At 47.9% G+C, this 15,452-nt stretch overlaps 1 protein-coding gene across 1 annotated transcript in view; it reads right to left on the bottom strand.

Annotated features, from left to right (window-relative positions):
* The window catches only part of LOC115165095 (adhesion G-protein coupled receptor V1), a 244,458-nt gene that overhangs the window by 67,447 nt on the left and 161,559 nt on the right, over positions 1–15,452 (bottom strand). Inside the window, exons 83-84 of the mRNA XM_029718130.1 lie at positions 10,891–11,007; positions 3,089–3,267 (exon numbers count right to left, since the gene is read on the bottom strand). Of these exons, the coding sequence (XP_029573990.1) occupies positions 3,089–3,267; positions 10,891–11,007 (296 nt within the window). The remainder of the gene's footprint in view (positions 1–3,088; positions 3,268–10,890; positions 11,008–15,452) is intronic.

The following is a 15,452-nucleotide window of genomic DNA, read 5'->3' as shown; positions in this document are numbered from 1 at the left end:
AATAATAATACTATAAATAATACAGTACTGCACCATGTTCTTCCTGCTTGAGGAAGTGTAAACAGACATGTTGTTGTTGGTCCTGTGGTGTTTGTGTGTCCTTGTGGGAGGAGTTAGTCCTGGAACTCTTGGGTTGCATTCCAATAATCTCTCCTTTCTACCGAAGTGTGCACTTGTTCACTTTCCTTCATAGATTTGAAAGGAAATGACTGGTTTATGGAAATTCACTCTAGACCATGCTTACACCAATTCTAATGCTTTTACATTAGTGGGAAGTAGTGAACGAGTGCACAGTTCAGGGAGAAGGAGAGATTGTTGGGATGCGGGACGCAACAAGTTGAGCAACATTTTAAGTTGACTGAATTTTTGCCTGTGTTTTCTCAAGTTTAGGCCAACTAAAAAGGTTAAATTCAGGTAACACTGATTGAAAAGTTGAGTAAACAAAAAAAAGCTGTGGAACCAGTTATATAATATATATATATATTTTTTTAACCGTGTAGTGAATTTCCTGACTTCCTGTGCACAACCTGCAGATTAATATCATGTTGTAAGGATGTGATGTCCTCCACTTGAAATGGGCCATGAATTCTTATATGCAGACCAGTTTGAGAACTACAGCACGGGATATTAAACCTGTTTGGGATAGGGGGCAGTATTTTCACAGCCGGATAAAAACCATACCCGATTTAATCTGGTTACTACTCCTGCCCAGAAACTAGAATATGCATATAATTAGTAGATTTGGATAGAAAACTCCCTAAAGTTTCTAAAACTGTTAAAATGGTGTCTGTGAAAATAACAGAACTCATATGGCAGGCCAAAACCTGAGAAGATTCCATCCAGGAAGTGCCCTGTCTGACAATTTGTTCTCCTTCTGTGGCATCTCTATTGAAAATACAGCATCTGTGCTGTAATGTGACATTTTCTAAGGCTTCCATTGGCTCTCAGAAGGCGCCAAAAAGTGTAATGGGGTGTCTGCAGTCTCTGGGCGAAAAACAGCAGGAGTTTTTGTGAGTGGTCAGGCAGGGAATAGTGACACTGGAGATGCACGTCCACGAGACGACTCCATTTTTTTCTTTCAGCGTTTGAATGAATACAACGTCGCCCGGTTGGAATATTATCGCTATTTTACGAGAAAAATAGCATAAAAATTGATTTTAAACAGCGTTTGACATGCTTCTAAGTACGGTAATGGAATATTTTGAATTTTTTTGTCACGAAATGCACTCGCGCGTCACCCTTCGGATTGTGACCTGAACGCACGAACAAAACGGAGGTATTTGAATATAACTATGGATTATTTGGAACCAAAACAACATTTGTTGTTGAAGTAGAAGTCCTGGGAGTGCATTCTAACGAAGAACAGCAAAGGTAATCCAATTTTTCTTATAGTAAATCTGAGTTTGGTGAGTGTCAAATTAGCTAGCCATGATGGCCGGGCTATGTACTCAGAATATTGCATATTAAAATCTGACACCGCGATTGCATAAAGGAGTTCTGTATCTATAATTCTTAAAATAATTTATGTTTTTTGTCAACGTTTATCGTGAGTAATTTAGTAAATTCACTGGAAGTTTGCGGTGGGTATGCTAGTTCTGAACATCACATGCTAATGTAAAAAGCTGGTTTTTGATATAAATATGAACTTGATCGAACAAAACATGCATGTATTGTATAACATAATGTCCTAGGAGTGTCATCTGATGAAGATCATCAAAGGTTAGTGCTGCATTTAGCTGTGGTTTTGGTATTTGTGACATATATGCTTGCTTTGAAAATGGCTGTGTGATTATTTTTGGCAGGGTACTCTCCTGACATAATCTAATGTTTTGCTTTCGCTGTAAAGCCTTTTTGAAATTGGACAATGTGGTTAGATAAAGGAGAGTATTGTCTTTAAAATGGTGTAAAATAGTCATATGTTTGAGAAATTGAAGTTATAGCATTTTTAAGGTATTTGTATTTCGTGCCACGCTCTACCATTGGATATTGGTGAGGCGTTCCGCTAGTGGAACGTCTGTCCCTAAAAGGTTTTAAATCATTAAACCTTCCTCATATGCACACCTACACACAGGCTCCTTATACACACTGGCTCCTTATCAACTTCAATTTAGAGTTAATCCCTCAGAAGTGATTTTCTTCCACCCTCCACCCTCTATACTGCTCTACAACCTGCACCCTCCACTCCCCTGTACCGCTATTCCACCCTCCACCCTCTGTACTGCTCTACAACCTGCACCCTCCACTCCCCTGTACCGCTCTTCCACCCTCCACCCTCTGTACTGCTCTACAACCTGCACCCTCCACTCCCCTGTACCGCTCTTCCACCCTCCACCCTCTGTACTGCTCTACAACCTGCACCCTCCACTCCCCTGTACCACTATTCCACCCTCCACCCTCTGTACTGCTCTACAACCTGCACCCTCCACTCCCCTGTACCGCTCTTCCACCCTCCACCCTCTGTACTGCTCTACAACCTGCACCCTCCACTCCCCTGTACCACTATTCCACCCTCCACCCTCTGTACTGCTCTACAACCTGCACCCTCCACTCCCCTGTACCGCTCTTCCACCCTCCACCCCCTGTACTGCTCTACAACCTGCACCCTCCACTCCCCTGTACCACTATTCCACTCTCTACCCCGCACCGCTCTTCCACCCTCCACCCCCTGTACCGCTCTTCCACCCTCCACCCCCTGTACTGCTCTACAACCTGCACCCTCCACTCCCCTGTACCACTATTCCACCCTCCACCCCCTGTACCGTCTACACCTGGTAGACTGGAATGGACCTACTCAAGTAGCCAGAACTGGGAACGTATAGGTGTGTAACTTACACATTCCTCATCCGACTATGAATAAGTGTGTGTGTTTGTGAGAGTGTGTGTTATCTATATAACATCAGGAACTGGGTTAAGTACTGTGTGTGTATATGTAAGAATAATTTGTGTTTGTGTTGTACAAAGCATGTGGGTATTTCTCTTTTCACTCACCAAGTGTGTGTGCGCTCCGGTGAGTGTGTGTACTCCTGTGTGTGTGTGTGTGTGTGTGTGTGTGTGTGTGTGTACTCCTGAGTGTGTTTCCTTCACTCACACATCCCCATGCACCAGGCCGTAGACACTGTGTATGGTCCAGCCAAAGCCCCCCAGCAGAACGATGACCAGGATGATGATGACCAGAGCAGGAAGTCCCCAGCCCAGCAGGAAGTAGACCAGGTAACGTCTCTCTGTCTGCTCATCGTTCATCACCAACACCAGCCAGAAGTTTACCGCCTGAGGGGTGTGGAGGAGAGGAAGAGAGGGGTGGGACAAAAGAGTGGGGTGGGGAGGAGAGGAAAAGAGAGGTGGGACAAAAGAGAGGGGTGAGGAGGAGGAGGAGAGGGGTGGAGGAGAGGATATGCAGGAGGAGGAGGAGAGGGGTGGAGGAGAGGGTAGGGAGGAGGAGGAGGAGAGGGGTGGAGGAGGAGGAGGAGGAGAGGGTATGGAGGAGGAGGAGAGTGGTAGAGGAGGAGGAGAGGGTAGGGAGGAGGAGGAGGAGAGGGGTGGAGGAGAGGGTAGGGAGGAGGAGGAGGAGAGGGGTGGAGGAGGAGGAGGAGGAGGAGAGGGTATGGAGGAGGAGGAGAGTGGTAGAGGAGGAGGAGAGGGTAGGGAGGAGGAGGAGGAGAGGGGTGGAGGAGAGGGTAGGGAGGAGGAGGAGAGTGGTAGAGGAGGAGGAGAGGGTAGGGAGGAGGAGGAGAAGAGGGTAGGGAGGAGGAGGAGAGTGGTAGAGGAGGAGGAGAGTGGTAGAGGAGGAGGAGAGGGTATGGAGGAGGAGGAGAGGGTAGGGAGGAGGAGGAGAGTGGTAGAGGAGGAGGAGAGTGGTAGAGGAGGAGGAGAGTGGTAGAGGAGGAGGAGAGTGGTAGAGGAGGAGGAGAGGGTAGGGAGGAGGAGGAGAGTGGTAGAGGAGGAGGAGAGGGTAGGGAGGAGGAGGAGAGTGGTAGAGGAGGAGGAGAGGGTAGGGAGGAGGAGGAGAGTGGTAGAGGAGGAGGAGAGGGTAGGGAGGAGGAGGAGAGTGGTAGAGGAGGAGGAGAGGGTAGGGAGGAGGAGGAGAGTGGTAGAGGAGGAGGAGAGGGTAGGGAGGAGGAGGAGAGTGGTAGAGGAGGAGGAGAGGGTAGGGAGGAGGAGGAGAGTGGTAGAGGAGGAGGAGAGGGTAGGGAGGAGGAGAGGGTAGAGGAGGAGGAGAGGGTAGGGAGGAGGAGGAGAGGGTAGGGAGGAGGAGGAGAGTGGTAGAGGAGGAGGAGGAGAGTGGTAGAGGAGGAGGAGAGGGTAGGGAGGAGGAGGAGAGTGGTAGAGGAGGAGGAGAGGGTAGGGAGGAGGAGAGGGTAGAGGAGGAGGAGAGGGTAGGGAGGAGGAGGAGAGGGTAGGGAGGAGGAGGAGAGTGGTAGAGGAGGAGGAGAGGGTAGGGAGGAGGAGGAGAGTGGTAGAGGAGGAGGAGAGGGTAGGGAGGAGGAGAGGGTAGAGGAGGAGGAGAGGGTAGGGAGGAGGAGGAGAGGGTAGGGAGGAGGAGGAGAGTGGTAGAGGAGGAGGAGAGGGTAGGGAGGAGGAGGAGAGTGGTAGAGGAGGAGGAGAGGGTAGGGAGGAGGAGGAGAGTGGTAGAGGAGGAGGAGAGGGTAGGGAGGAGGAGAGGGTAGGGAGGAGGAGAGGGTAGGGAGGAGGAGAGAGTAGGGAGGAGGAGGAGAGTGGTAGAGGAGGAGGAGAGGGTAGGGAGGAGGAGAGGGTAGGGAGGAGGAGAGGGTAGAGGAGGAGGAGAGTGGTAGAGGAGGAGGAGAGTGGTAGAGGAGGAGGAGAGGGTAGGGAGGAGGAGGAGGAGAGGGTAGGGAGGAGGAGGAGAGGGTAGGGAGGAGGAGGAGAGGGTAGGGAGGAGGAGGAGGAGAGTGGTAGAGGAGGAGGAGAGGGTAGGGAGGAGGAGAGGGTAGGGAGGAGGAGGAGAGGGTAGGGAGGAGGAGGAGAGTGGTAGAGGAGGAGGAGAGGGTAGGGAGGAGGAGAGTGGTAGGGAGGAGGAGGAGAGGGTAGAGGAGGAGGAGAGTGGTAGAGGAGGAGGAGAGTGGTAGAGGAGGAGGAGAGTGGTAGAGGAGGAGGAGAGGGTAGGGAGGAGGAGGAGGAGAGTGGTAGGGAGGAGGAGGAGAGGGTAGAGGAGGAGGAGAGTGGTAGAGGAGGAGGAGAGGGTAGAGGAGGAGGAGAGTGGTAGAGGAGGAGGAGAGGGTAGGGAGGAGGAGGAGGAGAGTGGTAGAGGAGGAGGAGAGGGTAGGGAGGAGGAGGAGAGTGGTAGAGGAGGAGGAGAGTGGTAGAGGAGGAGGAGAGGGTAGGGAGGAGGAGGAGGAGAGTGGTAGAGGAGGAGGAGAGGGTAGGGAGGAGGAGGAGGAGAGTGGTAGAGGAGGAGGAGAGGGTAGGGAGGAGGAGAGGGTAGAGGAGGAGGAGAGGGTAGAGGAGGAGGAGAGGGTAGAGGAGGAGGAGAGGGTAGGGAGGAGGAGGAGGAGAGTGGTAGAGGAGGAGGAGAGGGTAGAGGAGGAGGAGAGGGGTAGAGGAGGAGGAGAGGGTAGGGAGGAGGAGGAGGAGGAGGAGGAGGAGGAGAGTAGGGAGGAGGAGGGTAGGGAGGAGGAGGAGGAGGAGGAGGAGGAGAGGGTAGGGAGGAGGAGGAGGAGGAGGAGGAGGAGGAGAGGGTAGGGAGGAGGAGGAGGAGGAGGAGAGGGTAGGGAGGAGGAGAGGGTAGGGAGGAGGAGGAGGAGAGGAGGAGGAGGAGGAGAGGGTAGGGAGGAGGAGGAGGAGGAGGAGGAGGAGGAGGAGAGGGTAGGGAGGAGGAGGAGGAGGAGGAGAGGGTAGAGGAGGAGGAGAGGGTAGGGAGGAGGAGGAGGAGAGGGTAGAGGAGGAGGAGAGGGTAGGGAGGAGGAGGAGGAGAGGGTAGAGGAGGAGGAGAGGGTAGAGGAGGAGGAGAGGGTAGAGGGTAGAGGAGGAGGAGAGGGTAGAGGAGGAGGAGAGGGTAGGGAGGAGGAGAGGGTAGAGGAGGAGGAGAGGGTAGAGGAGGAGGAGAGGGTAGAGGAGGAGGAGAGGGTAGAGGAGGAGGAGAGGGTAGGGAGGAGGAGAGGGTAGGGAGGAGGAGAGGGTAGGGAGGAGGAGAGGGTAGGGAGGAGGAGAGATTTAAAGAGGAAGAAGGGCAACAGGTGGTTATCAGCAGAAGCGCCACAGAAACATAGAAACATAGAAACACAGAAACATAGAAACATAGAAACATAGAAACATAGAAACACAGAAACATAGAAACATAGAAACATAGAAACATAGAAACACAGAAACATAGAAACATAGAAACATAGAAACATAGAAACATAGAAACATAGAAACATAGAAACACAGAAACATAGAAACATAGAAACATAGAAACATAGAAACATAGAAACATAGAAACATAGAAACACAGAAACATAGAAACATAGAAACATAGAAACATAGAAACATAGAAACATAGAAACATAGAAACGTGCAGCAGCCACACGGCTCACTGCTGTCTGTTTTGTAATGGAGTAGCAGGCTTGGATGATCTCCCTAGGTATTAGATAATGTACATCTTGTCCTAGAGAGGCTTACACTAACTACACTACATATCTCCAGCTTGTGATGACAACACCGGTAAAAGGCCTATCCACACGTTCCTCATCCTTTTTTGTACATGTTGTACAATGCTTCACAGTAAAAGGACAACAGAACATTCCACATGATTCCATTTATGAGCTGATGAGTTCTCGGTGATCGGGTGGACATGGGGTCAAACACAAGTGACATAAAGCCACCACCTCCTTCCCAAAACCCTCTGCTTCCATAATCAATATCTAGGTGTCGTATCATCAGTGGCAGAGAGGGAGAGCGATAGATATAAAGAGAGAGTTGGAGGGAGAGAGATAGCTAAAGGGAGAGAGCGATAAAGAGAGAGAGTTGTAGGGAGAGAGAGTTGTAGGGAGAGAGAGAGATAAAGAGAGAGAGAGATAAAGAGAGAGAGAGTTGGAGGGAGAGAGATATATAAATAGAGAGAGTTGGAGGGAGAGAGAGTTGTAGGGAGAGAGAGAGATAAAGAGAGAGAGAGATAAAGAGAGAGAGAGTTGGAGGGAGAGAGATATATAAATAGAGAGAGTTGGAGGGAGAGAGACAGCTATAACAAAGCCATCACCTACAGAGAGATGAACCTGGAGAAGAGTCCCCTAAACAAGCTGGTCCTGGGGCTCTGTTCACAAACATAAACACACCCCACAGAGCCCCAAGACAGCAACATAATTAGACCCAACCAAATTAGAAAACAAAAAGATAATTACTTGACACACTGGAAAGAATGAACAAAAAAACTGAGCAAACTAGAATGCTATTTGGCCCTAAACATCGTTACAACACTGTATATATACATAATATGACACTTGTAATGTCTTTATTATTTTGGAACTTCTGTGAGTGTAATGTTTACTGTTCATTTTTATTGTTTATTTCACTTTTGTATATTATCTACTTCACTTGCTTTGGCAATGTTAACATATGTTTCCCATGCTAATAAAGCCCCTTGAATTGAATTGATATAAAGAGAGAGAGTTGGAGGGAGAGAGACAGCTTGAGGGAGAGAGATATAAAGAGAGAGAGTTGGAGGGAGAGAGAGATAAAGAGAGAGAGTTGGAGGGAGAGAGACAGCTAGAGGGAGAGAGATATAAAGAGAGAGAGTTGGAGGGAGAGAGAGATAAAGAGAGAGAGTTGGAGGGAGAGAGACAGCTAGAGGGAGAGAGATATAAAGAGAGAGTTGGAGGGAGAGAGAGATAAAGAGAGAGAGTTGGAGGGAGAGAGACAGCTAGAGGGAGAGAGAGATAAAGCTAGAGGGAGAGAGAGATAAAGAGAGAGAGTTGGAGGGAGAGAGAGATAAAGAGAGAGACTGTTGTGTAACGCATCATATTAGACAGCTAACAGAGTGCCACTTTAATTGAGCTCCAGCAGTGATAGCTGGGCGAGCAAATAACTGCATTAGGAGTTTGTGCTGTGCTGTTCCCTTGCTCCGGTTAAGCCGGATGAGGCTTGGGCAGGTGTTGGTTAGCCGTTACGCACTGTTGTGGAGCCCTACGGTACAGAAAGACAGTTCTGGGAGGACATCTCTATCCAAGGTGCTCAGTGTAACGACTCATAGCCTGGCTGATTCAACTGCAGGCTGTTATGTTCTGTCAAGGGGCCAACCTGTATTTACCCATTGCAGTGCTTCAGTGCACCGTTGACTCAAGGCTTGATGACTGCAATAAGCATGGTCTGCGAAAGCCTCCTGGCTGGCGCCCCCGCATATGCCACTTAGAGAAAAGCTGATACTTGCTGACTCAAAGAGAGGGGGGTAATCCTCTGATCAATAGTATGGAGTATAAGGAAGGGAAGGGACATGTCAACAGAGCCAACAGAGCACAGTGATGCAGAAATGTTGGTGTTTTACCCAATATATTACAAGGAGTTTAGATATATAGAGTATGCAAGTGTAGCTGACAGAGCCAGAGATATCATCAATATTCTCATGAGCTCCTATCTCACTATACAATATAGCACAGTATTTTTTTTAATTTAACCTTTATTTAACTAGACAAGTGAGTTAAGAACAAATTCTTATTTAGAATGACGGCCTAAGAACAGTGGGCTAACTGCCTTGTTCAGGTGCAGAATGACAGATTTTTACCTTGTCAGCTCGGGGATTCGATCCAGCAACCTTTCGGTTACTGGTCCTACACTCTAACCACTAGGCTACCTGCAAACCCAATAATTTAAGTTCTGAATGAAGTATTTTTTAAAACCATCCATTAGAGTACAATTTTGTAGGCTATCGTTATTAGTAGATCATGATGGCATGGAAAGTTTGCGGGCGGGAGCCCTTAGGAGCCAGAAAGAACTGGTATCGTTGTTTAGTCAGTAACCAATCAAATTAAACGCATTGCGCAAAAACAGGCCAATCAAATCAAGCTGTTCACACAAACTCATGATGGTCGGAAGATTTTTAAAATAACTTTCATTGACGTAGAGAGGAACTTTTTTAAAATCAAAGTGCTGTCCAAGGACCCAGTGTCCAAGGAGGAGAATCCCTGGCCGCATTTAATATCTAGGGTAATTGAGTTAAAATGAAATAGATTGAGAACAGAACTACCACAACGTTACTTTTGTACCTGCCTGTGGGGCGGGAGTAATATAGCCTCGGGACAGAAGTATCAGCTGGCGAGAAGCAAGGGTTGGAACCGATTCAGGGAACAGGACCAAAAATGAAATTATTTGAGGAACAGAGTCAGAACCGGGAACGAAAGTGATCTATCCTGTTACGGAACAGAACCATTATTTAAAAAAAATGGGAACCAGTTAATAATGTTCTTTTAAGTTCCAGTCCCACAAAAATCGCAACAAAGCACCTACAGTATGCCATCGTTTCCCAAATGAGGTCGCAACCCCAGTCGCTCTTGGTTCAAATAACCGGGGTTACGTCAGCCGCTAGATGTGGTTGTAATAAATGGACGTGGAGAGGATCTGTGTCTGCACCACATGCTCTGACTACTGGTGTCCCCCAAGGCTCGGTTCTAGGCCCTCTCTCTATACACCAAGTCACTCGGCTCCATCATATCCTCACATGGTCTCCGCCATCATTGCTATGTGGATTACACTCAACTCCTTTTCTCCTTCCCCCCTTCTGACACCCAGTTGGCGAATCGCATCTCTGTGTGCCTGGCAGATATCTCAGCTTGGATGCTGGCCCACCACCTCAAGACCAACCTCGACAAGACGGAGCAGCTCTTACACACAGGGATGGCCTGCCGCTCAAAGACCTATCCATCACTATTATCGACTTCACGGTGTCCCCCTCCTAGAGTGCAAAGAACCTTGGCTGGACAACACCATGTCGTTCTCTGAAAACATCAAAGCAGTGCTCACTCCTGCAGGTTCATGCTCTATAACATCCGTAGAGTACGACCCTACCTCACACAGGAAGTGGCGCAGGTCCTAATCCAGTCACTTGTCATCTCCCGTCTGGACTACTGCAACTCACCGTTGGCTGGGCTCCCCACTTGTGCCATCAAAAGCCTGAAACTTATCCAGAATGCTGCAGCAGCCTGATGTTCAAACTTCCCAAGTCACCCTGCTCCTCCGCACACTCCACTGGTTTCCAGTCGAAGCTCGCATCGACTACAAGAACATGGTACTTGCCTCCGGAGCAGCAAGAGGAATTCCCCCTCCCTACCTTCAGGCTATGCTCAAACCCTACACCTCAAGCCGAGCACTCCATTCTTCCACCTCTGGTCTCTGGGCCTTCCCACGCCTACGGGAGGGCAGCTCCTGCTCAGCCCAGTCCAAGCTCTTCTCTGTCCTGGCACCCCAATCGTGGAATCAGCTTCCCTCTGAAGCTTAGACAGCAGAGTCCCTGCACATCTTCTGAAAACATCTGAAACCCTACATCTTCAAAGAGTATCTTAAATAATCCCACAGCACCCCCCCCCCTCACCCCGACCCGCTCCCCCCAGATAAAACATAATTAAATAACAAACTTTCAGAACTAGCAATCGCAATTCCCCCTTTCTAGCTCTGACTTTGCTGATAGCTACTTTGAGGGAAAATGCACTTACAATGACTGTGATATGTGGTTGTCCCACCTAGCTATTAAGATGCATGTACTAACTAAGTTGCTTTAGATAAAATGACTAAAATGTAAATGCAGCTCTGTTTCCCTCTACAATGCCCACAAGCCGCGTGAGCCCTGGTGTCAGCAGCAGGCCTTACCTGGAGGAGCCCTGGAGTCAACAACAGGCTTTACCTGGAGAAGCCCTGGTGTCAACAACAGGCCTTACCTGGAGGAGCCCTGGAGTCAACAGTAGGCCTTACCTGGAGTAGCATCCAGCAGAACTGGCTCAGGAGGAAGTAGTGGGAGAAGAGGCCCAGAACGGCACAGCTGTCCTCTGAGAAGACACGGCCACGAAACGCAGACACCAGGAAACAGATCTACAACACACAGAGAGAGAGCGAGAGAGAGAGCGCGCGAGAGCGAGACATCTGAGAGGCCACAGAAACACACTAATGCACAAACACACAGCAACACAACATTTGCCTGCAGACTATGCACTTTACTACACAAACATATACAGCTCTTGCACGTCAAAAACCTTACACAAGCAGAAATACACTTGTCCATTGACACTTTCCCCCTGCAGACTAGTAATTGGATGATTGATGGCTGTGTTATCATGCATGTATTTTGAAACAGCTGACAATATAAGATACACCCTAGTGACATCCTGCAGACCTGTTACATCACAATGCGCAAACCAAAATAAATAACAAGTGACAAATGCTTCCTGGGTACCCATCCAGGAACCTGTGTGTGTGTCCTACAGTAAATCCTTCAGCTCTCTGATGGCAGAGCTTAATTAACCCTTGGGACAGAGCCTTGTGCCATTACCAACCCATAGCATTATTTCTGCTTATGTAACACTGTCTGACACCTGGCCCCATGCCAGTGCAAAACACCAGGGATGGAGGGAGGGAGAGAGGGAGGGTGAGAAGGGAAAGAGAAGGAGGACACTGAGTGTCCTAACTCGGCTGGAGAGAAAGGAGACAAGCAAGAGAGAGAGTTAGAGATTGAAAGAGAGAGAGATAAATAATGAGAGAGAGACAGGAAGGCAGAGAGAGAGATAAAAAGAGAGAGAGAAAGAGAGAGAGAGAGACAGGAAGGCAGAGAGAGAGATAAAAAGAGAGAGAGAAAGAGAGAGAGAGAGACAGGAAGGCAGAGAGAGAGATAAAAAGAGAGTGAGAAATAGAGAGAGAGAGACAGGAAGGCAGAGAGAGAGATAAAAAGAGAGAGAAAGAGAGAGAGAGAGCGAGAGAGAGAGAGACAGGAAGGCAGAGAGAGAGATAAAAAGAGAGTGAGAAAGAGAGAGAGAGAGCGAGAGAGAGCGAGAGAAAGCGAGAGAAAGCGAGAGAGAGCGAGACAGAGAGATACAGGCAGGTAGAGATAGAGAAAGACGATTGAAAGTGAGAGAGGGAGGAAGAGAGAAGAGGGAAAAGGACAGTGGCTGCAAAACCTGTCAGACAGCCAGGAGAGCTTCAGAAGTCCAGATGGCAGGTCAAGCACACTGCAGAATTATGCCTCTTCATCTCTCTTACAACTATCTAGGTGCATCATCATCATCATCAGACTGCAGCTAATTCATCAACGTATCATGCTGGTGTAAACACACAGTATTGTATTTTGTCTACACTATATACTATACTATACATACCATACTAATAAACTATAAAGTCCACTCTCTTTCACACACACAGATAACAACAAGCAGGTGTGAATTACATAATGTTTGTGTGAACCATGGTGTTCGTTTCGTGACAGGACATAACAAGTCTGCGTATTGACTCATGTCTTGTTGTTGGGGTAAATAAAATATTTGTTCAGCCGGCTTGTATTTATCAGGTTGACAGTAATGTCAGTGTTACAAGAATATATTTCACCCTAGTATGTATAGTATTTACGTTACTGATTCTCATAAGTGTGAAGAGTTCTATAACTACTGCTTTCGTAACCCTCAAATTGTCTGAGGACCATCCGCATACGGTCATTCTCAGGGAGCTAGTTCGACTTCCATGATAGAGCAACATTAGTGTTGAAACCCCAGGATGACAGGAGGGGCCACTAGCCCAGAGACTATCCATGATGACTCAGTAGACATCACAAATACCAACACCTCTCCATATAAGCACCTAAGCCGCGGGAGAGAGCAAACAAGCTCTCCCTTCCAATCAAACAAGTTAACTATTAGGATGCGCTGCCCATTGCGCTACAGCTGTGCTCGATTTACTTCACAACGCGGTTGCTCAGGGCAACAAATAGAAGATGAAGCTGTGTCATTTTACTTCAGCGCTGAGATTGCACCTCCACTAGGGTGGTATGTCAGTTGGTTGGTTCTTTCTGTCTGGTTGTTCTTTTCAAGTTGCTCTTAAGAAGGGCTCAAGATGGGAAAATAGGTTGAAACCCCACCCTGCTGCCGTCATTACAGAGCGACCTTTCCAAAGCAAACAGATAGTTAGCAACTCCACACATCTCGGATTCTGTTGTTGAGTTAGGCGAAACGTCAGGCTTTATTTAAATAAACAAATGGGGCAATTCTGTTTCCGGTTTGTTTTGCAGCTCTGTATGGTGGGAAAAAAGGAGGGACGATACAGGAAGGACCTGGGATGGAGCCTTTGAAAAAGGTGGTTGCTTGGAATTGTGATTCTGGGCAACAGTTGTTGGGCCCGAATAAAACCTTGGGCAGGGTTGGCGAGTAATACATTACATGTAAGGGATTACAAAAAAAACGGTAACTGTAATCCGTTACATTACCAGCAAAAATATTGTAATCGCATTAGAGATACTTTTAAAAAACTAGATGATTACTTCGAGGATTACTTTTAAATTCAGAAAGGAGGTTTGCGACTATCTGTTTTCTCAATGACATTCAAATCAGCATTGAAAAAAGGCGCAAGTTTAAGTTTGTTCCACCTGAGCGAGTCTGACCACAAGTCAGAGACCACTATGATGACACACCAAATGTGTTTGATGGATCACGGGAAAAGAGCAGGAATAGGCTTTTGTAGGTTACAGTCCAAGCTATGTCTTCCAATGATGCGACTGCTGTCGGCGTTGAATAAACGCTTGGAGGATGACAGTGGTGTGGTCTACGGCAATACGGATATCACTTCTTGTTATCTACATAGCGCATTGATGTGAATCACACTGCTGCTCTCTCATTTAGCTATTTGCATCTTATGGATTGTGGTTGTTGTGGACGGCTGTTCACAAATCTAAATGTGTATTTGAACCCAATAATGGTTGAATTCAAGAAGTTTAAGCTGCCTATCAATCATTGTTTTGAAACCAGTGGACAGCCAGTGAAAAATGCGCTCTTGCAACAGTTGCACAGTGCGGATCCCAGCCTATAGAATAAAAGTGGGGGTTTTATTGCTCAATCTAATTCATGCTGATATATTTTTTTAATCCATAGGCATAATGGACACATGTTCAAACTCGCACACTATCGATAGACTTAGAGGGGAAATCTGTAGTTGCTACATCCATTTTTGACTTTTCAATTATATATATACTGCTCAGAAAAACAAAGGGAACACTTAAACAACACATCCTAGATCTGAATGAAAGAAATAATCTTATTAAATACTTTTTTCTTTACATAGTTGAATGTGCTGACAACAAAATCACACAAAAATAATCAATGGAAATCCAATTTATCAACCCATGGAGGTCTGGATTTGGAGTCACACTCAAAATGAAAGTGGAAAACCACACTACAGGCTGATCCAACTTTGATGTAATGTCCTTAAAACAAGTCAAAATGAGGCTCAGTAGTGTGTGTGGCCTCCACGTGCCTGTATGACCTCCCTACAACGCCTGGGCATGTTCCTGATGAGATGGCGGATGGTCTCCTGAGGGATCTCCTCCCAGACCTGGACTAAAGCATCCGCCAACTCCTGGACAGTCTGTGGTGCAACGTGGCGTTGGTGGATGGAGCAAGACATGATGTCCCAGATGTGCTCAATTGGATTCAGGTCTGGGGAACGGGCGGCCAGTCCATAGCATCAATGCCTTCCTCTTGCAGGAACTGCTGACACACTCCAGCCACATGAGGTCTAGCATTGTCTTGCATTAGGAGGAACCCAGGGCCAACCGCACCAGCGTATGGTCTCACAAGGGGTCTAAGGATCTCATCTTGGTACCTAATGGCAGTCAGGCTACCTCTGGTGAGCACATGGAGGGCTGTGCGGCCCCCCAAAGAAATGCCACCCCACACCATGACTGACCCACCACCGTGGACGTCGGGCCCTCATACCACCCTCATGGAGTTTGTTTCTGACCGTTTGGGCAGACACATGCACATTTGTGGCCTGCTGGAGGTCATTTTGCAGGGCTCTGGTAGTGCTTCTCCTGCTCCTCCTTGCACAAAGGCGGAGGTAGCGGTCCTGCTGCTGGGTTGTTGCCCTCCTACGGCCTCCTCCACGTCTCCTGATGTACTGGCCTGTCTCCTGGTAGCGCCTCCATGCTCTGGACACTACGCTGACAGACACAGCAAACCTTCTTGCCACAGCTCGCATTGATGTGCCATCCTGGATGAGCTGCACTACCTGAGCCACTTGTGTGGGTTGTAGACTCCGTCTCATGCTACCACTAGAGTGAAAGCACCGCCAGCATTCAAAAGTGACCAAAACATCAGCCAGGAAGCATAGGAACTGAGAAGTGGTCTGTGGTCACCACCTGCAGAACCACTCCTTTATTGGGGGTGTCTTGCTAATTGCCTATAATTTCCACCTGTTGTCTATTCCATTTGCACAACAGCATGTGAAATTTATTGTCAATCAGTGTTGCTTCCTAAGTGGACAGTTTGATTTCAAAGAAGTGT

This window comes from Salmo trutta, chromosome 27 (assembly GCF_901001165.1).
Source record: "Salmo trutta chromosome 27, fSalTru1.1, whole genome shotgun sequence".
In the NCBI taxonomy this organism is placed as follows: domain Eukaryota; kingdom Metazoa; phylum Chordata; class Actinopteri; order Salmoniformes; family Salmonidae; genus Salmo; species Salmo trutta.
The sequence above is the reverse complement of the archived record's forward strand: the minus strand, read 5'-3'. Positions and strand labels throughout refer to the sequence as shown.